Source organism: Heloderma suspectum, chromosome 1 (genome assembly GCF_057233095.1).
Source record: "Heloderma suspectum isolate Gila_16-S chromosome 1, 16-S_ref, whole genome shotgun sequence".
Classification (NCBI taxonomy): Eukaryota; Metazoa; Chordata; class Lepidosauria; order Squamata; family Helodermatidae; genus Heloderma; species Heloderma suspectum.
The window spans coordinates 83,015,582-83,039,879 of record NC_139458.1 but is presented as its reverse complement, the minus strand read 5'-3'; the positions used below and the strand labels follow the sequence as shown (position 1 = coordinate 83,039,879).

The 24,298-nt window shown below is 43.6% G+C and overlaps 1 protein-coding gene across 1 annotated transcript in view; it reads left to right on the top strand.

The window, feature by feature from the left end:
• Positions 1-361: 361 nt before the first annotated feature.
• Positions 362-24,298, top strand: part of CREB3L1 (cAMP responsive element binding protein 3 like 1) — a 127,275-nt gene continuing 103,338 nt past the window's right edge. The window contains exon 1 of the mRNA XM_084850402.1: positions 362-902. Coding sequence (XP_084706528.1) covers positions 795-902 — 108 coding nt within the window. The 5' untranslated portion in view covers positions 362-794. The remainder of the gene's footprint in view (positions 903-24,298) is intronic.

The window sequence follows — 24,298 nt, the reverse complement described above, 5'->3', positions numbered from 1 at the left end:
GGAGAAAGCCAGCCCCGGCCACGAGACGCGCTGCGAGCAGAGCTTCCCCGGGGACAGCCAATAGCGAAGGGTCGCCGCGATCTCTCCCGCAAGTCGACGCCCCGCGGCTACCCCGAGAAGGGGCTGTCCGCTGCCTGCATACCACCTATTACGGTGCCGAGCGTCCCGAGCCAAGCGCTGCTCGGGCTGGCGCGCTCGGCGCTCGGCGCTGGCCCCGCGCGCTAGTTTCGAGCTCCCCCTGGAAGGGCGGGGAGTGGGCGGGGCTTCCTGTTGCATCAGAGCCGGGGGGCGGTCTTAGGTCTGCTGGACCTCGCATTCTGGCGAGGGCGGCGGGGAGGGGGCGCGGCCTGGGGCCGAGCCTGGAGCGGGGCTGCGGAGCGTGGCGGTGACAGCCGGGCAGAGATCCCGGCGGAGGCGAAGGCGCCCCTCCTCCCGCCTCCACAGGAGGCTGCCTCGCCCCTCTCCCACTCAGCCCAGATCCCGCGCGCCCTCCTGTCCTGCCCCCCCGGCGTGGCGCTCATCAGCGCCTCCCCGTGGGGACCCCCGTCCCTGCCCCCTTAGCCCCCCAGCGCGCCCCCGGAAAACGACCCCCGCCCCATGGATTACAGGCTTCCTTCGGGGGAAGGAGGTGTGAAGGCGATGGCCCCGCTGTGCCCAGCGCCCTGGGATCTGCTGCGCGGCGCTGCTCGGGAGTGAAGCCGCCCGGCTCTGGAACGGACCCGCAGCGCCGGGGGGGAAGGCAGCGGCTTCCCGGCTGCTCACCTCCTCCTCCTGCTCCGCGCGGCGCCCCTACCATGGACAGTATCCTGGAGCCCTTCCCCGCGGAGCGCCTCTTCCCCGGGGGCGCCTCCAGCTTCTTGGACCTGGGCGACCTGAATGAAGCGGATTTCCTCAGCAATGTGGTAAGGGGAGCGCCGGGGCGCCGGGTGAGGTGGCCGGGTGCGGGCGGAAGAAGAAGACGAAGAGGGGGCGAGGTCTGTAAAGCAGTTCTCCCCCCCGCCCGCCCCGGCTTGGAGGCTGGGGCTCTCTTCTGGGCCGAGGGGCGAGGGGGAGATCCATAGGGGGTGGAAAGGGAAGGCGGAAGGGGGCTTGCTGTGTCCTGGGATGCCCCCGGATTTGCCTCCGACCTCACGTTGAAACAGATGTTTGCCGGCTGGCACTCATTGGGAACTACCGTGATTTTAATGCCAGCCGGGACCTGTTAAGCCACACGTGTTGCATGCAGATTTGCACGACCACTGGCCCCCTGTGAATTCAGCCGCCTTTCCATCGGGTACCCTGCTGGCATGGCTGAAAACTGTGGGTTTAATCCACGCATGCACGTACACCACTTGATTACTCGACACAGAATGACTGGCAGCTAAACGTGTGAAGTGAATCCGCCGACAGCCACTGTGTGTGAGGGCTGATACGAACATTCCGTTTGTGATGAGTCGTGTGACTGTGATGAGTCTCACCTGCGGTCACCATTTCATCCTACTGCCTTTAAGCGATGGCCATACGCATGTGGACTAGCCCCAGGGACTAGGTGAACCATGTTTGGATCCAGTCATCTTTGTGATCCGAGTGTAAAATGTCATCTCCCCATGAACCAATCACAGTGTGAATCCATTCTTATATGGTCAGATGGAGCATTTTAGTATAGATTCACAGCAACTGTTTTTTCTACTGCAAGGGAGGGATTCCATGTGATCCTAAAGTTTTATGTAGCTCAGCACAAGAGTTCTACAAGGTTTAAAAGCCTGGTTAAGAATCAGATGAGATCCTGTTAGTCTGTGGGCTTCATGTATATTTCACTATTCAAGGGCCAGAGCAGATGTGACGCAAGAGATATAGGATTATGTGATCTTTTAACTTTAAAGCAATAGTGGGAGGGGAGAGCTGCTATTTTGATCGGAGCATCAGCATTTGTGTGTGCATGTGTGTGCATGAGTGCGTGCGTGCTTAAGCCTTCACTCTGTGCCATTCTCCATTTCAGCACATGCTTATGTGTGCACTGGCAATTTGAATGTACGTTGTTACTGTAAGGACAATGTGATAGGTATTGATTATTACTGGTGAATCACTCTAGAATGAGATCTTGAGAGGCTTTCATGTCTGTTTTAGTGTGCATTAACTACCACATCTTGGCTAACTCCATCTTGACTGTCTTCTGTAGTCTGAAGAGCTTCTCCAAAAGTACAGGGAGATCCTACTATATGTGTGCAAAAATGTGTCTTATGCATGGACATAGTAGTGCATGGACACTAGATGGATGGGAAAGTAATCTCTATATAAATAGAGATAAATAACTAATAATTAAAAAGAAAACTAGGGGCCCTCCTGATGGGACAGCAAAGCTATATTAGGGACTCAGACTAAAGGAAATGCCACAACCTGTTTTGATATATTATTCTACTGCCTACATTTTAGCTTGAGGAAGGCACTGAGATGTGGACAGGGGAACCCTATTTAAAATCTGTCTCTTTCCTGTGAAATAGTATTCCTTGGTCTCGAACATCTCCAGGCCAAATGAAAGGAGTAGATGAAAAGGAAACTGGGAATCAAGAAGAATATTTATTATAATTAAAATACGTTCTTATGCTTATTTACTTTTTGGGGTAAATACTTATTCTTGATGTAAGGGATTTTTGGAGGGGCATTATTTTATTTATTTATTTTTACAATGTTCATACTACCTTTTCAAAATTCAAAGAACAAGGTGGAGAATGCATTGCACAAAAACAATTACTTTCAGCTCAGGCAGTGTTTCTTAACATTTTGGATTCTTTCTAAACTTACTCTACTTTCTGTATCTCGTGCTCCCAACTCAGCACCAACCATCTGTTCCCAAGGTGGGCTTGTGTGGATGGAGTTCCTAACATTCATGCAGATATCTATGGACTGAGGTTTCATTTAGGGAGGGGGCATTCACACATCTCTGTATTTCAGACCACATGTGATTATTGCCAAGGAGCATATTATTTCTGGTTATCAAGCAAGGAAATGCTCTTAAAATACTCTGCTTTGCTGCAATTTAATCTGTAATAATAACAGAGGCTTCGTGTCTGTCTGTCCATGCATCTGCACCATAACTTCAAGACTGTGAAACCTAGACACCTGAAACTTGGCTTAAGGAGACCCTAGGGAGTGTATACCTAGAAGTTATTTTCTTTTTAAAATGCATTAATCAATTCAAATTAATTTCAGTTGTCTATGTGGTTGAAGCTTGCAGTGTTAACTTCAGTCACTAGGTGGCAGAATTCCTTAACCCGCCCATAGCTCTGCAGACAGCTGTGTAAGTTTGCTTGAAGGCCTTGCTGTATCAAACTAGGAAAGGAAAGATTCCTCTTGTGCAAGCACAGAGTCATTACTGACCCCTAGAGGGACACTGTTTTTCTTTGGCATTTTCCTGGCAGACTGTATAGTGGGGTGGTTTGCCATTGCCTTCCCCGGTCCTAAGTACCTTCCCCCAGCAAGCTGGGTACTCATTTTACTGACCTCGGAAGGATGGAGGGCTGAGTCGACCTGAGCTATTTAAATTTGTCCATGTGGCTGAACCCTGAAGTACCATTTTCAGCCACTAGGGGCAGACATCTCTAATCAACGCATAGCTTTACAGTCAATAGAGTTTGAAGCCATGGGAGATTAGTAGACGAAGGGATAGAGGTATATGCCTGCCCCCTCCCCCTGCTGTGGGGCAGCCTCCCTCAAAGGAATGGAGTGGCTAGACCCCTCCCTTGGGATGCACCATGGCAAGAGCCATGCCTAAGGCTGCCAGTGGGCATGCCTATACTTAGGTGAGTGTGTGTGTGAGACAATGTGTCCAACTCTGACAGCTGTAAAGTTTGCTTGAAGGCCTTGCTGTATCAAACTAAGGGCTATTCTATCCTGTGGGAAGCCAGGTTTGTTCACTAGTATTCAATTCATGCAAGGCCAGGCCTTTGTAATGTTCTCTGACACTTGCCTCCTTTATTTGGAAACCCAAAATACTGCCCTGCCTGTTGACTGGGGCATTCTCTTCTCTATAAATCTCATTATGGGGCCATCTTGTCTCCCTCTCAGAGGTAACGGTGGCTGCAATGTCCAACTTTACTTTAGGGATCTTCCACTTCCTGGAGCATTGTTTCTAACTCAGGTGGACCTCCAGTATCTTGTATCCTATCCCACAATCTTAAAGAATCTGGGTGGGATCTGAAGAGGGCCTATAGCTCAGTGGTAGAACACATGACTTGCATGCAAAAGGTCCCAGGTTCCATCCCTGGCATCTTCAGTTAGGAAAAGGTCAGATAGCAGATGTGAAATACCTCTGCCAGTCAGAGTAGACAAAGAGTCCGATCTGTTCTAAGGCAACATCCTATGCATTGAGAGATGGCACAGTTTTGTGTGCCATCTTTGATTATCTCCAGCTTCGCAACAGTGTGTAGGCTAAAGTATCCTGATATGGTATCTACCTTAATAGCTAATGGTATCAAATGGTTTCTCCTCTCTTACCCAGTGTTGTACTAGCAACCATTCAATGATTCTGTATCAGTGACTATAATAATTAGTATCATTAATTAGATTGTTTAATGTTTGCTACCTCATCAAAATTGCACAGATGCTACAGCAGCCTTCTCTTACCTGGTGCCCTCCAGATGTGTTAGACTGCAACTCCCATCATTCCCAGCCAGCGTGGTCATTGTAGTCCATAACATCTGGGGGTACCAGGTGGGGGAAGGGAATGCAACAGCAACCTCAGGGAATACAGGTAAATGGTCCCTTCTTTCCTCCTCCAGTATGACATGATCAAGTCAGAATAAAACAGATACATGTATCTCAGCAAGTGTTATTTATAAGTAGACAGATCCTTCACAGTGGATACATGTTGCTGTTCTGTTGTGAGGCGGCATTCATAAGAATGCCATATAATTTCCATACCTGTTCACAAGGGAGTTTGAAAAAAGGATGGAATTCCCCTTTTCTTTTAGAAAGTGCTGGAAGGATAGAGTGGTAATAACCACATTGATTTTATTTTCTAGATTACGTTCTACTCCTTTCGACGCCAGGTGAAGACCTTTTTATTTTCCAAGCATTTTAGCACTCTAGTCTTTTAGCTCTGCTGTTTTAAATCTGTATTTGAAATCTCTGCATTGCTGCTAGGTTTTATTGTGGTTGTGCTTTTATACTGTAGTTTTAAGCTTTCATATTTTATATTGTTTTATGCTGTACGTTGTGCTTTTAATTTCTGTGAACTGCCCAGAGGCTATTGGGAGATATAGAAATAAATAAATAAATGAATAAATAAAAGATTATCCGTCAAGGTTAAAAGGCATTGTGAGAATGTAAAATCAACAAAATGCTTTTCGTATACATAGCGGGGCAGTCAGTGAGTTGCAGAGTGGCGTCTCTTACTTTGCAAAGGCAACTCTTTTAAGGATTTAGCAGATAGTGAAATATAATTATAATATAATTCACATGATGGCCCAGCTCTTCCAAACGACAGCAACAATAACCTCCAAAATTGCAGGCTTTAAAATATTTTTGATGTCGGGGGGATCTTCACGAGAACGGAATGAGAAGCGTGTTGGAGTATTACACAGATTTTCATGGAATCAGCTTTGGTCCATCAGGGACTCATGAAGCAAGGAAAGCCGAGTGCACAGCACCATTAAAATTGGATTTTCTGGGGTCACACAGTGCTTGAAAGGAACATACAGAGTAGAACTGAACATCATCAGACTGGCAGGGGCTGCTCAACCAATGTGAGAGGTTTGTTTACCGCCCCTGCACCCCCGTCCAGGCTCCCCCGTGCTACCATGTTATTATGAATGGAGAGCAACTAATTCACCATTCTGAAGGCTTGCTTCTGCTACTATATTATCTCCCCCCCCACCCCGCTTTTCCCCAGTGTGTGCTCTTTCACCTTCAGAAGGCAAAAGGCTTCCCATGAAAGCAGCCCAGCCTCTCAATTTTGCCCCATTCTAGCATTCTGTCAGGGAATTATTGCTTCCAACCCCACTTTCTACCCCCCCTTTCTCCTTCTCCCTGGTCAATGAGTGGAAGAATGGTCAATGAGATGAGAAGCTCCCATGATCTCAAATGATTGCTACTGCAACTTTACATAACAACAGAGAAAAGTCAAAGAGCGAGATAGCAATTTCAGGAGAAGTGAAAGAGTGCTTTAGGGTGAGCTACTAAAGTTAGCCTTTAACCTTTTAAATGCTTTAGCAATTTACTGTGGCTCTGTATGCATTGAGATCTGTTAAATATTCACTGCAGGGGAGCAAGATTTATTTCTTACTTCTGAGTAAACATGCACAGAAAGGGGGGGTTTGCTCTGGCTTGCTTTCCCTGTAACTGGGCTCAGCCAATCATGGGTTCCTGCTGCTAAAAGCAGCACTAGTTAGCACTTACTGCTTGCTGAGTCCGGCCGAATGCATGATAAATAAATAAATAAATAAATAAATATAAACAAATAAATAAATTGGGGGGTCCTAAACAGGGGTCACCTAGGTATGCAGGGTGGCTAATGTAGTGAAGAAGATAAAAAGCAATTGCAGTGACTGGCAAAGTGAAGCGAACTAAATATTGGAACTCCGAAGTGCCTGGCTGCAAAATGGCAGAAACCTTGGGGAAATACAGACAGAGGAAACACCCCTTGACACCCCCCCCAGGCAGGGCTATCATGTTGTAGTAGGTGCAGAGGATAGGAGCACATGGAGAACCTGAATTAAAGGGGAAAAAACTGAGTGTAAGTGGTCTCAGAAAATATGGTTTTTCCACTGCAAAGCCTGGGAAGGCTTCAGTTTTGCCACAACGTCATCTGCCTCCAATGACCTCCAGACGCTCCCAATTCACAGCAAATTGTCCATGAGAATAACCCCGTGGTTTAGATAAAAGCACCCTCTTCCAAGGGTAGCATCTTAAAAAAAACTACAAACTTCTCCATTCTTGTTCCCGGCTCACAACAGACTGGAGAGGGGGCAAGGCCAGCGCTGGTCTCTTTCACCACAAGCAAAGGCCCACAAAGGTAGTCCCAAACTTGTAATGCTGGCACAGCCTTTTGCTAAGGAGCAGCAGCAAGGGGGTTTCCCTTATGTTCGGGGGCAAGTAGGGCAGAGCTACTTAGGATGCACCAGAAGCCTCTGCTTGTGCTGTTAACAGCAGCAGCTGTCCCTAGAGGCCTAAGATTGGGCTGCCAGCATGCAAAGATGGTTACCATTCTCTCCCCAATCATCCTCACATCACTCCTGCATGTTTGTCATTATTAAGTGGTGCAGCTATGTAATTTTAGACCTTGGACTTACTGGTCGGGGGGGGGGGGGGCTGGGGGGGAGGCTTTAGACTGCCATATGCATTGTTTCAGTTTTGAAGCACACAACTAACATTTCTCTTCCTCCCCCGCCCCCCAGCACTGCCATTCCATGCTTTACAACTGCTTCTACATTCCCGATATGTTAGAACAACAGCAACAACAGTATTTGTCAACCCTGATTTTAAAAAGTCTGCATCGCTGGCTGGGGAATGCTGGTAGTTGTAGGACTTTTTTCTGTCTAAACATGCATAGGATTGCACCTTGACTCTCTCTGACTTTTCACTAACTGTTCCTGTCCTACTGTTTATTATGAAATTTTATTTTATTTTGAAATAAGGTTAACAAAATAAAGGTAACATAAAGAAGAAGAAAGTACATAATAATAAATCAAAATCCCTAAAGCATCAAAGGAGTTCACTAATTATGAATCTTAGTCTATAACTGATATGCTTATGGAACATGGGGTGGTGGCAAAATAACTCAGTGAGGACTGAACATACTGAAGTGGGCACAGAATATTGATTGACTATTGTTGTTGATGGGGATATAAAACTTGTGGGGAGGGATGCAATGGAGTATCCTGGAAAGGGGTATGTCTAGCTCGCTAGAATCCTGAACAGGAGCAACCCACATTTTGTTACAGGTCCCACTTATTTCTTCTGCTAGCCCAGGGATGTGGAACCTCTGGGCTGCGGGCCTAATCCAGCTCATGGAGGTTGTGCATCCAACCCATGGGGATGCTGTGCAAAGCCAGGGACTTGGCCAGTGCTGGGCGGAGCTGTTCCTCCTCGCAGCACTAGCCCTTTTTCTATGCTGGGAGAGGCACAGAGAAAGGGACAAAGCCTGGGGGCAGGGCAATGATGTCATCCACCTTAGAGAGGACCTGGGGGGGCAATATGGCCCACCCACCCTAAAATACTTCTCCACCCCTGTATTAGCCTGTTCCTAAAAGGTCTTCGAATACATCGCAGTAGACTCAGATTTTCTTCTAGCTTGGCACAGTCTGCCATTTGACCTTTGAAGATTTGTGCTTGAGTTTCCAGATGAAAGGAGTCTACATAAGTAAATTTAATCTTCCATTTCATGTTTACTTATAGACTGCAGTGAACTTCCTCATTATATTATTGTACTTTCTGAGTTAACCTTTCTATTGTCAGCACTAGATTTTGGCAGTGTTGCTTAATCTTGCCAGAATGCCCCTATTCATTCACTGTTTTTATTAATGTTGTGACTGAGATGGAAGCTCTCAGGTGTTGCTTCAGACACAGTTACCCTTTGAGCTTTTGTTTGTTCTTTGCCCACCTTCACAAGTCTTCTCACTGGCTTTATGCAACAGACATCCATGAGCCAATTTGTCCATTTGTGAGTTTTTAAACTCAGGAGATTTACACACTAGTTGCTAGTATCTGGCAACCTTAGAAGTTACTTGGGGACTGTATCCTGCAAGGTGATTCCTTTCCTGTTCTCAGGCCTGGAAAAGGACCATGTGGTATGTATTTGTTTATTTATTACATGTTGATACTGCTCAATAGCTGAAGCTCTCTGAGTGGTTCACAAAACAAGACTTAACACCACAAAATACAATAACACAACAAAAGCAAAATATAAAAACATTTAAAAAATAGAGTAAAACTAGAATAAAAACCAAAGTAAAAGCCAGCAGCAGTGCAAAGATCTTAAAACACACTAATACAATTTTTAAAACTGAAGATCTGAAAATCCTGGGAGAATAAGAAGGTCTTCATTTGGCATCGAAAAGGCCACAATGTTAAGAGCCAGGCGAGCCTCTCTGGGAAGCTCATTCTACAGCGGGAGTGCCACAACAGAAAAGGCCCTCTTCTTAGTAGCTACCTCCCTCACCTCATTTGGTGGGGGCACTCAGAGAATGGCTTCTGAAGATGACCTTAAGGCCTGGGCAAGTATGTATGGGAGGAGATTATCCTTCAGGTACGTTGGCCCCAAGCCATTTAGGGCTTTAAAAGTTAATACCATCACTTTGAATTGGGCCTGGAAATGGATTGAAAGTCAGTACAGATTGCAAAGCAGATTGCAATATGATATAATCATAGTGGCCAGTCCCTGTTAACAATCTCACTGCCCTATTTTGGACCAGCTGAAGTTTCCATACCATTTTCAAAGGCAGCCCCACGTATAACATGTTGCAGTAATCCAAACAAGAGGCTACCAGAGTATGGATAACTGTAACTAGGCTATCTCTGTCCAGATAGAGTCATAGTTGGTGAACAAGCCTAAGGTGACAAAAGATGCTCCATGTCACTGAGGCCATCTGTGTCTCCAGTGACAATGCTCGATCTAAGAGCAGCCCCAAACGACAAACCTGATCCTTTATGGAGAGAGCAACCCACTCCAGAACAGGTTGAACATCACTTAGCTGGGCAGATGTATCACCCACTAACAGTATCTCCATCTTGTCTGGACTGAGCCTCAGCTTACTGGTCCTCATCCAGTCCATTACCATGCCCTGGCATGGATTCAGAACAACCACTGCCTCACCTGGATTTGATGAAAAGGAGAGATAGAGCTGGGTGACATCTGCATATTACCAATCAGGGTTCTAACTCACCAAAGGAGTTTGTAGGGATCAGGCCACCTGGACATGGAAGAGTTTTGCCCTCAGCAAGTTGGGGCTGAGGTCGCACCTGGGCAGGGAAGAAGCTGTGGTGAATGGAGAGGGAGAGAGCTCTGTTGGAGAGAGCGCATAGGATGGAGCATTGAGTTGGGCAAGGTGCCATTGGGCTGTTAGGGCTGCTGAGCCACGTTCCGCTGAACTACGATGGAGTGTGTGTTCCAAACCAGGTTGATTGCACTGATGGTCACCTGATTGGGCCTTGACTACAACGTCTTCATTCCCCCAAAGTGGCTAGTAGTGTTCTAAAAGCTGACCACAACAACCATCTGTTCAGGACAGGGGTGGACAACCTCTTTCAGCCTAATGGCCAAATTCAATTTCAGAGAAGCTCTCGGGGGCCACATTCCACTGGTGGGTGGGGCTGAAGGCAAAGGGGGCAGGGCCAAAAATACCCCCAAACACCAGGATATTTCAGCTTAACACTCTTACTGCCAGTAACTCAGGCTTAGGAGAGGCATTTCAGCATGTCAGGTTTCAAAAAGCCCTACAATCCTAGCATGCCCCAGCCAGGGATGCTGGGAATTCTAGCACTTTTTTCTGTCTAAACATGCATAGGAGTGTGCCCTTAGCATGGGGAAAAAACTGCTCAAAAGCTGGAAAACCACTAAACAATCAGTGGTTGGGGAAAGGGAGTGGGGCCAGGGGAGGGAGGCATGGCCATCTGGGGAACCCAGGAAGGACAGATTTGGCCCCCAGGACTGAGGTTCCCCACCTCTGGTTTAGGGGATATATGCACAGACCTGATACAACATGGGCCCTTATGCAAGTAGCCTTGAGTGCTGGGTGTGTGCTTTTAATATTCACCTGAGGAAAGGAAAGGTTCCTCCTGTGCAAGCACTGGGTCATTACTGACCCCTAGAGGGGCACCGCTCATGCTGGTGTTTTCATGGCAGACTACAGCAGAGTGGGTTGCCATTGCCTTCCCCAGTCGTGACTACTTTTCCCCCAGCAAGCTGGGCACTCATTATACCGACCTCGGAAGGATGGAAGGCCGAGTCAACTTGAGCCGGCTACCCGAGACCCAGCTTCCGCTGGGATCGAACTCAGGTCGTGGGGAGAGTTTCGGTTGCAATACTGCCGCCTACCACTCTGCGCCACACGAGGCTCTAATATTCACCTTACTCAGCACCTTTTGGAATGTAGATCCACATGCTGAAGCCTCCTTCTACGCATGGGTCACCCTTGCTGAATCAGAGCATAAATTAAAACTTTTAAAAGAACAGTTATAGAATTCTAGTACTGGGGTTTCTGTTGCATAAAATCAGGGAGTCATGACATCTCAACCTTAATTCTCCTTGTCTGTAATAAGATTTCACAAATAAATAATGAACTGAGAATAGTGAGTAATTAGGAGATAGTGAGAAAATCTGTGTTTAATCAATAATAAAGTAAACTAGGAGGAAATGCTTTTTGAAATTATTATTACTGACAGTGGTATGGTCAATATTTGCTTGGTATTCCTGAAATGATGGTCACCAAAAATGAAGTTGATAAAATGCAAATTTTATGTATTTATTTACCAGAGTAAAGCCCCTATTGCTATGGGCACTAGTAGTCTGAGGGTGAAACATACTGTTCCTTGATTCTTGCTATGTCCAGTAGCTGTATGGAAGTTACTTTCCTTCAATGCAACTGAGGACTTTTGGCCCTCACTTCTGCATACCTGTTGTTGCTGAATGACATTCGCTTCTTCCCTTCAGGTCTCAAACCCACCTTTTAAAACCTGGCTTTTCCTAGGACCACTTCTTTCCTCCTCCTCTGCTGCCTCAGAGCATTTGCTGCTGCCTCCATTACCATCCTTGCTGCCAATATGGCCACTCTGAGAGCGGGCTCAACTCACAAAGCCCAAGGCCCTCCCTCCATCCCCACCTTTGTGTTTTTCTATCTACATGCCTGTGTGGAGCAGAGCTACATGGGTTCTCCAACCACCTCAGGCTCCTGGCCAGGGTGCAGAAACTTACTGTTTGGCTATTAAAGTTTAAGCATTGAACTTTTCAAACTTTCAAAATTTTCAGCACATCTACACTGCTCAAGCTTCAGTTTAAAAAGAAAATGAGCAAAGTTGGTCTGGTAGATCTCTAGTAATAAGCATTGCATTATTGTATTCTTATATTAGATTTTATTATTTTTAAGATCTATACCTTGCTCAGGTATACAATAGAAAATATTTTAAAATATAAAAATATACCCAGCAGCATAAAAATAATATATAACCCAGAAAAACAAACAAAGCAGATCAACAAAAATTATAAACCCTTGGAAAATAAGAAGATCTACCCCTGGTGTTGGAAAGACATCCAACTGGGCACCAGATGAGCTTCTCTGGGGAGAGTATTCCAAAGCCACAGTACCACCATCGAAAAGGCCTTTTCTCTTGTAAGCACCCACTGTAACTGAGACAACAGGGAAACCTGGACAATAGCCTCAGATGATGATCTCAAAGTATGAGCAGGCACATATGGGGACAGGTAATCATTTAGGTATTTCATTGAATTATTGATTTAAAAGATTTATAAGCTGCCTTTTAGGGCAAACCCTCCCAAGGTGGCTTACAACAGAACATAAAATTCAAAAAACAATGATAAAAATAGAAGATCAAACTTCACTGTTCAAATGAAGTAGCACCATATACACAACAGCCCCAGCAGAATCTTAACTCAGTTATAAGCCAATCTAAGTGGGTCTCTGCAGCAAGGTGGATAATTCTAAAAGGGTTGCAGCTAAGGGGGCAAACTAGATGCAACACCATTCATGCCATTAGTAATTGGGTGAATGACTTTTTGAGAGTAAATTGCAGGTGAGGGGTGTCTGATCTGGATCAGGACCATGGTGTGGGGATGGGTGGGTTTCAACCCTTTGGCATTGCAGCAGGGGATGGCAGTAAAGGGTTAAAGCCCTTTACCCCCATGCCAGGGTCCCAATCCAGATTGGGGGCCCCATTACTTTTAAAAAGCCATTCACACAATTGGTAACTGCAGGGATGGTGGCACATCTAGTTTGGACCTAAGTGTCAGCAATAAGTACTATGAAGCCTTCAGTTTGACATATTGATTTTTTGTGTGGAATTAAACTTGAAATATGTGATTTTGAATTTATTATTAATGTATATCCTGCCTTTTTTTCCCTCCAAGGAATGCAAGGCAGCTTACTGGCCCATAATTGCCCAGTAAGCTTCATGGCCGAGTAGGGACTAGAACCCTGGTTTCTCAATTCCCAGACCAACACTCTAACCACTACACCACACTGGCTCACCTAACAGGGTTGACTTGATCCCTACCCATATTAGAAATTGAAAGTAATGCTGATCTATAATAAGCAACAAGAAGACTTATGTAACTTCTCATCATCATGAGTTCAGTCAAATCCACTAATGGCCTTATTTTCTTTCCTATCACAAATCACCCCCACATGTAAGCCCCTCTTCATGCATTATCTTCCACATAGGGCTTTATAATTTAGAAGACAGCTAAGAGTGGACTTCATAGACAAGTATAAAATTATGTGTGGTGTGGAAAAAGTGGATAGGGTAAAAACTTCTCCCTCTCTCATAATATTAGGTAGGACCTGGAGTCGTCTAATCAAGCGGAATGATGGAAGATTCGGGACAGATAAAAGGAAGGACTTCTTCACACAGTGCATAGTTAATCTATGGAATTCGCTACTACAAGAAGTAGTGGTGGTCACCAATTTGGATGTCTTTAAAGGGGGATCAACACATTCATGAAGGACAAGGCTATCCATGGCTAGTAGTCATGATGGCTCTATATTACCTCCAGGATTAGAAGCAGTATGCCTCTGAATACCCCTTACTGGGGAATATGAGCGGAAGTCTACTATGGCACTCATGCCCTGCTTGTGGGCTTTCCATAGGTATCTGGTTTGCCACTGTGGGAGCAGAATGCTGGACTTGATAGGCCTTTGGTCTGATCCAGTATGGCTCTTATGTTCAGAGGGAGGCCCTCTGCAGTGTGCAGCAATTATGTCCTCTCCTTTCCTGCCTCCAACAAGCTGTATACAGTCTGCTACTGTCTGAAGCAGGTTTCCATCCTTGCCTGATGCTTCCCAGGCCCAGCCCCTTGAAGAGGGCAGAGGGCAGAAACCTGGACAAACCAAAATATATAAATCCTGCTAGATATTGATCATATTTCCTGTGCTCATTCTGGTGGAGCCAGTGAATGTACCGCACAGGTCTTTGTGGACAAAACCCTGTTCTGAACTGGTATCATTGTCATCATCATCTTGAGACTTTCATATAATGGTTCAGGAGAAAATAAAGGTGTATTCTGTTCTTTGGTTGAGGTTTGCTTTTACTCCCTGCTTCTGAGGTTGTTGGGTGTGTGGCGTGGATTTAAAAATAAAGAACTAATCCTGAATTGATATTTAAAAAGAAAAGTTATTTTGTTTCAAGTGATCAAATATACTGTAAAGAGCTTCTGCAGAAACAGACTATATATAAAAAGTATATATTTTATATACTATATAGAATATATTCAAAGCAATTGAAAGGTCTGGGAGTCCAGGTAGAGGCCTAAGGCTGGGCAGATTGTGACATCAGAGTCAGAAAAGAAAAGGTAAGAAAAGGAAAGAATTGTCACAGGAAGCTTCTCTATGGAGTTTAACATCACCATGTACCATTTAATTAGCATAACAGATTATGCACAGCTTTGGCAAACATAATAAATAGTTTGGGGTTTTAAAATCTTTTTTTTAAAAAAGCAAATATTGTGTTCACAGTGGATGAAAAGCTCACTTAATTGAAAAGGGCCATGTGCATTTAATTCTGCTTGAGCATTCCCTCCTTCACCCCGCGCCCCCCACCAAAAGCTGGAACTAAAAGTCTAGCCAGGAATTCTTACCAATTTCCAGTTCTGCTGGATTCCTCAGTTTAGTGGGAAGCTGTCCCAGCTGCTGTGAGAGGTACACAGATGTCTTTGGAGCTGATGCCAGCCCAGCACTGTGGCCTACATAGAAAGTGTCATACTTCCTATATTATAAGCTGCTAACAGTTAGTTGATGCATAACATCTTTTGAATTATGGTTAGTTAGTGTAGTCTAGTTAGTCTACCAGTGAGGAGTAAAATATTTTAGGAGACATGGATCTCAGTTAATGAAGACTGATCTCTGACAGATATCTTCAAGGTTTGAAGCGCAAGGGCTTGGTGCAGACTTGGCCGCCTAACCATTACTTGACTGCCTAATCATGGCACGAGGTTGGGGGAGGCTGGATTATACCAACAATACATCTAGTCCAGCATTGTGTTTGCCACAGAAGCCAAACAGTTGTCTCTGGAAGCCTATACACAGGGCATGAAGGCAAGGACTCTCTCCTGTTGTCGCCCCCCAGCTGCTGGAATTCAGTGGTATATGACCTCTGATCCTGGAAGTTGCATGACTGGTAGCCATGGCATAGATACACTCATTCTCCATGAATTTATCTTAATCCTCTTTAAAAGCTATCTGTATGAGCACCCATCACCATAACCTGTGGTAGCAGGTTCCAGAAATTAATTATATGCTGACAGAAGGCCTAAGAAAATGGGGGAAAGTGAAGAAGAAGGAGCTGGACATTTATATGGCAGTTGCAAGAAATTGATGATAAATGTTGCATTTGATTGCTAACTGGCGGTTCAGATAGGAAATTCGAGGCCAAGTCATGTGATCCTTCAGGTGATTTTGAAAGTTTTGGTATGCTGAGCCAATCTTGTATCCCAGTGTTAACTCATGACATCTTGCAAAATGTTCCACAAGGGGTTTAGTTTGCAGTGTCAATAGATTCACCATATTGATTCAACATATCATACTAATCTTGGAATACTTATTCCCAGAGATAGATCTCAAATGATTACACTTAATTTGAATAAATGTATTAAAGAGGTTTCTTGGGATTTATATAGATGGTTATATTTAAAGCTGAGTTAGTGGGGTGAGGGAAATACACTTAAAATGAATACTATACTTCAGATTGTTTACATTATACATGGGATTTCCTTATTCATACTTGGCAAATATTTTCAGAAGATCAAAACTTTGTTTCATAAATTTTTGAGGGGTTCCTCTCCGCCAAGATTACCCCTGAAAAGGATGCAACTTCCAATTAAAGAAGGTGGTTTTGGTTTTCTGGAGGGGCCATAGCTCAGTGTGACACAGCACATGCTTTGCATGCAGAAGGTTCCAGGTTCGATCCCTGGCTTATCATAGAACCATAGAATTGTAGGGTTCTCCAGGTAGGGTGAGGAAAGAATTCTGCCTGAAACCCTGGAGAGCTGCTGCCAGTCAGTGTTGACAATACTGACTGGGTTAGATGGGCCAATGGTCTGACTCAGTATAAGGCAGCTTCCAATGTTCCTATGATCTTGCTTTATATCATCGGGCTTATCTGCTGACTCATGCTGAATTTTAGTCTTTTCCATCTGCATCGGATCTTCCGCCTTGGTCAGTTTTAAAATCTTCTTGTCTGGTTCCTCTCTCTAAAAGGATGGCAGTTTCTAGATGTTCAAGAAGGCATATGGTTCCTCCCACAGTTTCTACAGTTAGATATCTGGGGCATATAATGTTACATCAATTACACTTTGATCCATTTTCTTATGCTAAACTGACTTTATGGGGCAATCCAGATCTAAAAATTTGTAAGAAAATGTTTTTTGTGGCAGACGTGGACAGATAAGGCAATGTTTACTTTGGATCAACTGGTGGTTGCCGATAATGAGTACTTCCCATTTTCTATCTTGTGTGGCAAATATGACTTGCCAGCTATGGCTGAATGGCAATACTTGCAATTGTAGCATTTGTTAGTATCTAGGTTTGGCCCTGCCACTTTTACTGCATCAGAGTCTCTGTCATTATTAGAAACACTTACTGAAGCTGGTCAGGCAAAGCGACCCATGACCTGTGTCTAAAAATATTTGTTATTGGTGAATAAATATGATATACAGGGTTTTAAGCAGGGATAGAATAGGAAACTGGATTGTCCCATTCTGCCTAATCAGTGATCACCACTTCCATGTCTATATCTGTTGCATCTATGGATCTTAGGCTCCATAGGTGTCTTATTCAGCAAAAATTTGTTTTGTGTCTATTAGACACCACACCATCTCTTTAATAAGGGATTGTCTAATTCAGCTAGTTGCTGGTGGTGCAATGCAGCTAATGCTTCTTTTAAACATATGTCCAATGTTCTTTCTGGGAGAAGGTTATTATAGAGATAAACTTTGTACTGGAACAGTCTTTAATATTTGCTGATGTACATGCTCTTTTAAATTATTTACCTGCTTCATGGAAATTAATGGTTAGCATAAATAGACTCTCTGTGCCTTCTTGGCAGCTAAAAGACTGATATTGCAACACCAGAAGAATATGCTCACCTCCTAAAATGCAATAGATTGAGGACCTTATAATGCTTTCAACATTTGAACATAGACGCCACTTTCAAATGGATACTTATTTGTATATCAGGTCTGCTTTTGGTGAAGCCTATGTATAATTGCTAGTAAGTTGTATTTTCATATATATATATATATATATATATATATATATATATACACATACACACACACACACACTCACACACATACACACATTCATTCATTCATTCATTCATTGTTATGGATATATACAAATTCATGTATATATGAAACCTCAAAAATACTTTTTAAAAAGTTGAATCTGGTGGACTTTACCATATTAAAAACCAGCTGAGATTGTAAGAGTAAGCAGGAGCTGTAACCAAGTGAAACTGGTGTTGGGTAAAGTAGGCATATATCTTGCTCAAGAAATTACTTTTCTCTGATATTGAAGTAGGGCATAGGAGGTAGGGGATCATACCTCTCATATGTTAGACTAAGCATAATGTGCATGAGCCATGAATTACTATATTGTTGTCTTTTGGAAAACAGTCATGGACATGGTTCTCTTTGCAAACAGGTAAAGTTGGGGTGGTTGAACTGCTGTTTGCAATGAGTTTAGATGAAAAGTAAATCTGTACTGCTAGATTGTCTTCACTATATGCCATGTGGCAAGAGGGTCTGAAAGAAGGACATTTCATTCACAGTGCTCTTACGAGGTGTCTGCTCTTGGCTTCTCTTGTATTATCAAGACAGCTTTGTTCCTCAACCTCTGGCCATGGTCCTGAGAACAACCACAGACGGAGTTGTTGTTTCCTTCATTTTTTTAGGAAACCTGGGTGAAATGTGTAGATAACACATATACCAAATGAATCATTCCATCCTGAGCATACTTACACAAAGATAAGTCTCACCAAATTCAGTGGGAATTACTCCCAAGTAGGTGTGCACAGGATTGCACACCTGACTTGATTCTCCTTTAAAGGCTGTTTTCAATTTAATGGTGATCTTGTGTTAGTCATAGTCTCAGATTCTCACAAATGGATTCTAAATATAGCATATTTGTCCATTGATTGTTCTTTATTTTATTTTTCTGAATGCTGAAGGTAGTCCTTCAGGATGTAATAGAAGCAATTGTTCTGCCCTGTGACTAGAACCCTCTTATACCAGGAAAAAGCCCATGTTACAACATTTTGCCTGCTATTGTTTTTGCACTAGCTCCTGAAGCCTGCAATGGCCTGACGTCCCTTTTGCTTTCTGTGGTTTCAGAAGATGTTCTTTGAATTTGTTTTCCATTGCCACCTGCGCCATTACAGGATAGGATGCTGATGGTTCCATTCAATTTTTGCTTCTGTCACTGCAGGACCAAGCAAATGGGGTGTCTTCCTCCAAATTTATTTGATTTGGTATAAGTCAAATGTGTTTAAGGAAAAGTGCTAATTTCTCTGATCATCAGAAGATCGACCCCCCCTTCTAATAATGACCATAGTAAAGCTTCCATATTTTTAATGGCATTAGCCAAGTCATGAGTGGATTTTATTAAGCAGAATACAATGGACAGTACACAGATGTTGAAGGAAGTTTGATTTTAACTTTAAAGTCTTGTTTTATGGATTGATCTTAGAGTTTTAGATTTCTGGATGGGAATTCTGTATTCCTAGAGTCTTGTAATGACCAATGGCTGAACAATAAAAAACTAGCAGTTTTTGTATGTTTACTCACAAGTAAGTCCCAGTGTATTCAGTGGCGCTTACTCTCAGTCAAATGTGCACATGATTGCAGCCTGATGGAACTGAACTAGAAGGGGCAGAAATTTACTTAGAAAAAACAGTGCAGTGACATTCTGAGGAAGCAAAATACCAGATTTCCTGTAGTTCGTGAACATACAGGATAGGAACAGATTTGTCTACAGGAGGCATGAGTATCTCATATCTCAGCAACTTCACAGGGTTGATCAACTGGTTACTATCTGGAACATAATTTTAGTACTATTACTTTTACTTGGGATGTGATGAGCACGTGGGCAGCTGAGGGTCCAATGGCAGGAATCAAATCAAGTACATCAAGTGTGATGAAAGATATACAGTACTGAATTTCAATGCATGGAAGCAGCGCTGTAAGTGGTAGGTTTTGTGCCCTGGGCAGTCGCCTGAATTTGGAACTGGAGAAATTGCTTTCCAGTTTGTTGTCACTGTTGCTTTGTGGCAAGGCAGCACTGCAGTTTTCACTTGTGCCCTCTATGTGGCTGTGCTCTCAACAAGAGCCCATGCTGGAAGCTATATCTTAACTAAGAAATGGGGGGTTAGTATTCTACTGGACAGCTATCTGATCAAGAAAAAGGTTTGAAGGCACTAGTTGGGCATTCCCCAACCTGGTGCCCTCCAGATGTGTTGTACTACAACTCCCATTATCCCCAGCCAGTATGGCCAATGACAGTCTGGAGGGCATCAGGTTGGGGAAGCCTGCCCTAGCTCTACAGACATCTCGGTAGGGAACACATATTCCTGTTGACTTCAGTGGGCTCAGACACAGCAGATGAGGAATTGCTCTCCATACAGCGCTTGGCCTTGGGATGCCGGTCTTCCGATTCCTGGGCCAGTCTTCTGTTCATGGCGTCAGGCTGTGTATGCATCTCAGTGACATGTTTTTATTAAGATGTGTTCCTGAGGAAAGTAAGTGTAAGCAAGGAAAGAAAGGGACTGTGCTGAGAAGAGAGAGACTGGAGACGAAAGAGTGAAAATAGCTGAAGATGTATTCGGCACACTTCTGAGTCATCTGGGCCTATTGGCCCAGCCTCAGCTGGACGGGCTCATGGGTTTGTCCATGGTCTGATGTAATCACCACAGTCTCACTCTAATATTTCCCCCTCCCCCCTCCTCTAGTTCTGAATAGCGCTGCATCTGGTGCATGTTGGGAGTGGGTGTTTTGATTTCCTGCTGATATATGTGGAGATTTCCTGGCTGCTCCTTAGCTGTTTTGTGTTTTGTGTTGCTTCAGCAGAAGGATGCTGTCCAGCCAGAACACGGAGCAGCTGGACATGGCTTCATTGGGCTTCAAGGCCAGTTCCTTGTACAGTGAGCACTGTCATTTTTACTCTGAGGTACAGATTTGCAAAGGACAGGTGGCCTACTTCCATCTCACTCCTGTGGGAGGAGATGTGTGACACACCACCATACCCATATTTATGGCAGAGAAGAAAATGCTTTCTCCCATATTGAGAAGGACCCCCTCTTTGCATCACCTGGTAGATAGATGTCTCTCTCTGTGTGTGATAATTAAGGAAGGACAACTTTACTGTGCATGGAGTGACCCTTCTCTTTGGGTTGTTGTTCAGTCGTTCAGTCGTGTCCGACTCTTCATGACCCCATGGACCATAGCACGCCAGGCCTTCCTGTCCTATGCTCTCTCCCAGAGCATGCTCAAGTCCATATTCATTGCATCAGTGATGCTATCTAGCCATCTCATCCTCTGCCGTCCCCTTCTCCTTTTGCCTTCAGTCTTTCCCAGAGTTTTCTCTTCACGTTAGGTGGCCAAAATATTTGAGCTTCAGCTTCAGTATCTGTCCTTCCAATGAGCACTCAGGGTTGATTTCCTGTAGGATTGACTGATCTGATCTCCTTGCAGTCCAGGGGACTCGTAAGGGTCTTCTCCAGCACCATCTCTTTGGGTTACCCTACAAATAAATCAAAAGGGGAAAAGTGAGACCCTGCCTACCAGCCAACTGGGGCTTGTTATTCCAGAATATACAGTCAGATACAAGCCAGTAAGCCCTTAGAGAGGCCTCTTTCCAATCCTTCTGGCTAAACAGTGCTTCTGCTGAACATGAGCCAGGGGGTTTGAGTCACTGCTTTGGTTGGTATTAACAGAGGTAGGTACACGCCCCGGTCCTTCCATAGCCAGGAGAGAGAAAGAGACAGAGCCACACCTGTCAGTAAGAGCCAGAAATAGTAATGATAACAATAGAGAGTCTCAGACTCCACAAATGTAATCCAAGGAAAGTTTAGAATTGAAAAGCAGAAGAGAAAAGGTGGTGGCGGGGGGAATGTCAGTGAGTCCAAGAGCCAAAACCCACAATTTGACATATCAGCTGATGCTTGGAGAGACTTTCCCATCTGAGTCTAGATCAAAGCAACAGCGCCTGTTGTCCAAGGCAGAACATTTCCAAAACTCCATTCAAAACCTCCAGGAAAATGAACCCGAGATGTACAGTTAATTGAAGCAAAACATCAGGAGAATGAAGAGCAATGCAGACATATTTTGAAGCTGGAAAGAGAAGGGGTGATGTAGGAGGACTGACTGGGCACAGTGCAAAGCAGGGGAGCCATGGAGGTCTAATAGTTTAAGGTGGCAATCCTATGCACACGTTCCTGGGAATAAACCCTATTGAGCACAGTGACACTTGCTTCTGAGTAGACATGTTTTGGATGATACTGTACATTAGTTAAAATGTATCTATACTCAAACAACATAAAGTTGTGGTCTTAGGTGAAGGACTAGAAATGTGATTCTATTTCTGTCAGAAACTATGACAGAGCTCTCTAATTTCATCAGAGCCAGGATTTCATTTAGAGTTAAAAAGGAAGTTCCCTTTTCATTCTTCTATAAGAGACAAGAGGCGCTGAATGGAAGTTCCAGCAGCATCAGCAGCACTATATACATGAAGTAGCTTTAGGCCTTGGATTCATCGAGCCGAGGACCAAAACAGACATTACTTTAAATCTGTGCCTAGCAGCTACATCTTTTTTTAATTTTTAGTCTAGTAAACACAAGGGCTCTGATCTGCATTTTAAAAGCTGCCCCTACTTCCCATGCCAAGGGCCTGATCTAGATTGGGCCTCCTGCAACTACTCTAGAGTGAAAATGAAAACAAAAAAGTGTCAGTTTCAGCAAATGTATTATGGCATTAGCTTTTGTGAATTGGAGTCAACTTCATCAGATGCATGATCTGAGTTGGCAGGTTTATGTACAAATGGGTTTAGGGAGAGAAAATGTTAGCGGTGAAGTCAGAGGGAAATAAAATGCAAGAAATACAGACTGTGATAATTGTATTAAAGCTTAGATGGATATAAAATAATTACAGTAATGATATACAAAGCACTATTGATAACACAAACACTGTGGTATCGTTAGGCTAACTAACACCTGCACTGGAATAAAAACCTATTATTTCAACTGAGGCCACAAGTGATAGAAACCAAACTTATTGATAAGTGTTAATCAGCAGTTTCACTCTGACGTGCCCCATTGAAGTTCATTTATTCAAGAATGGCCACCTTACGATAGCTATAGAGTGTCTTGGGAAGTTGGAATGTTCTCCTACATTAAAAGTGACTGTCAGCTAGATGGTCACATAATAAACAATGGGTTGCCACAAATTTTGGATACGTTTTTGAACTCATGAATAACTTGGATACTGGTGCTGCACAACTGACTGTAGTTCAAAGGCCGATTATGGACATTTTTAATGACTTGTTGGTCATCTGAGACTCTTTCCAACATTGATTATTTATTTATTTATTTCATTTATATCCCGCCTTGATGCCACAATCGAGCTTCAGACATGTGGTCTAAGACTAGACACTGGTGTGTTACTGCTTCTAGCATGAATGAAACTAATGGAGAGTTTCAACAAACAATAACTAACTCTGAAAAGCTGGTTGAAGAAGGAGAAACTTATCAGAAATCCAGAAGAAAAACAGTTGCAAGAGGAACATTTTTTGAGAATAAGAATACAGAAAATGAAGGAATTCTATCATTATCATCATCATCATCATTATTTACATTTCTATACCGCCCCATAGCTGAAGTTTTCTGGGCGGTTTGCAGAAGTTAAAACATTAAAATACAATATACAAAGTTTAAAAGCCATTTACATAAAAGCGCACAGACAATATACACAAGCAACATATAACTAGAAACAACTTTGAACAGCCAGTTATAACTAAAGATACGTCCAGGACTGATTAAAACTCATCAAGTGCTGCCAAATGGCTGGGAAAAGAGATAGGCCTTAACCTGGCGTCGAAAAGATAACAATGTTGGTGCCAGGTGGATCTCATTGGGGAGCTCATTGCACAGACCGGGGGCCAGCACTGAGAAAGCTCTCTCCCTCATTGCTGCCTTCCAAGCTTCCCTCGGAGGAGGCACCTGGAGGAGGGTCTTAGATGCTTAACACAGAGTACGGGTAGGTTCATTTCAGGAGAGGCGTGCCATCAGGTATTGTGGTCCCAAGCCACGTAGGGCATTATAGGTTAAAACCAACACCCTGAATTGCGCTCAGAAGCATATAGGCAGCCAGTGCAAGCGGGCCAGAGTCGGTCTTATATGTGCAGACCTTCTGGTCTCAGTTATCCCTGTTGTGTATGAGAGTTTAATTTCAGAGTAAATGTGTTCAGTGTCATTTATTTTTTCTTAAGCTGAGCATTTATGATAATTTTTCAATTCAAAATGAGTTCTTAAAGAGGAGAAGAATATAAAAAATCAAAACAATGCATTTAACTACCCAAGGGGAAAAATACAAAGCAAAATAAATCAGTACTATTATCTTAACAGTGGGAAGAATTACATGGTCTAAATAATGCATTCCACTGTGGAATCTTTTATTGTAGAGTTAAGGGAGATGGATGAACTCTGTATAGGAAACTATGTGTGTGGCAGCTCTAAATACTAGTTGTACTTATGTGAATTCTGTAGGAAATGGTTGCCTCAGTTCAAACACCCACAGTCTCTGCATGACATGCCGATAATCTGTCAAAAAGTAGGTGACTTTAAATATTCTCCACTTTTTAAAACATTTTGGACAGAAACCAGCAGCTTTAGTGGAGAAGTAAAAAGAGGACATGCATCACTAAAAAAAAGAGGATAAAAGAGGAGATATATTTGCATAACATTTGCATTTGCTGATTTATATATATATATGTATATGTATATGTATATGTATATAGATGCACATTTTGAAATAATTTCTATAATTTAAATAGAAATGCAGTCTGCTGTCTAGGTGCCAATTGGGGATGGGCAAATTCAAGGGCC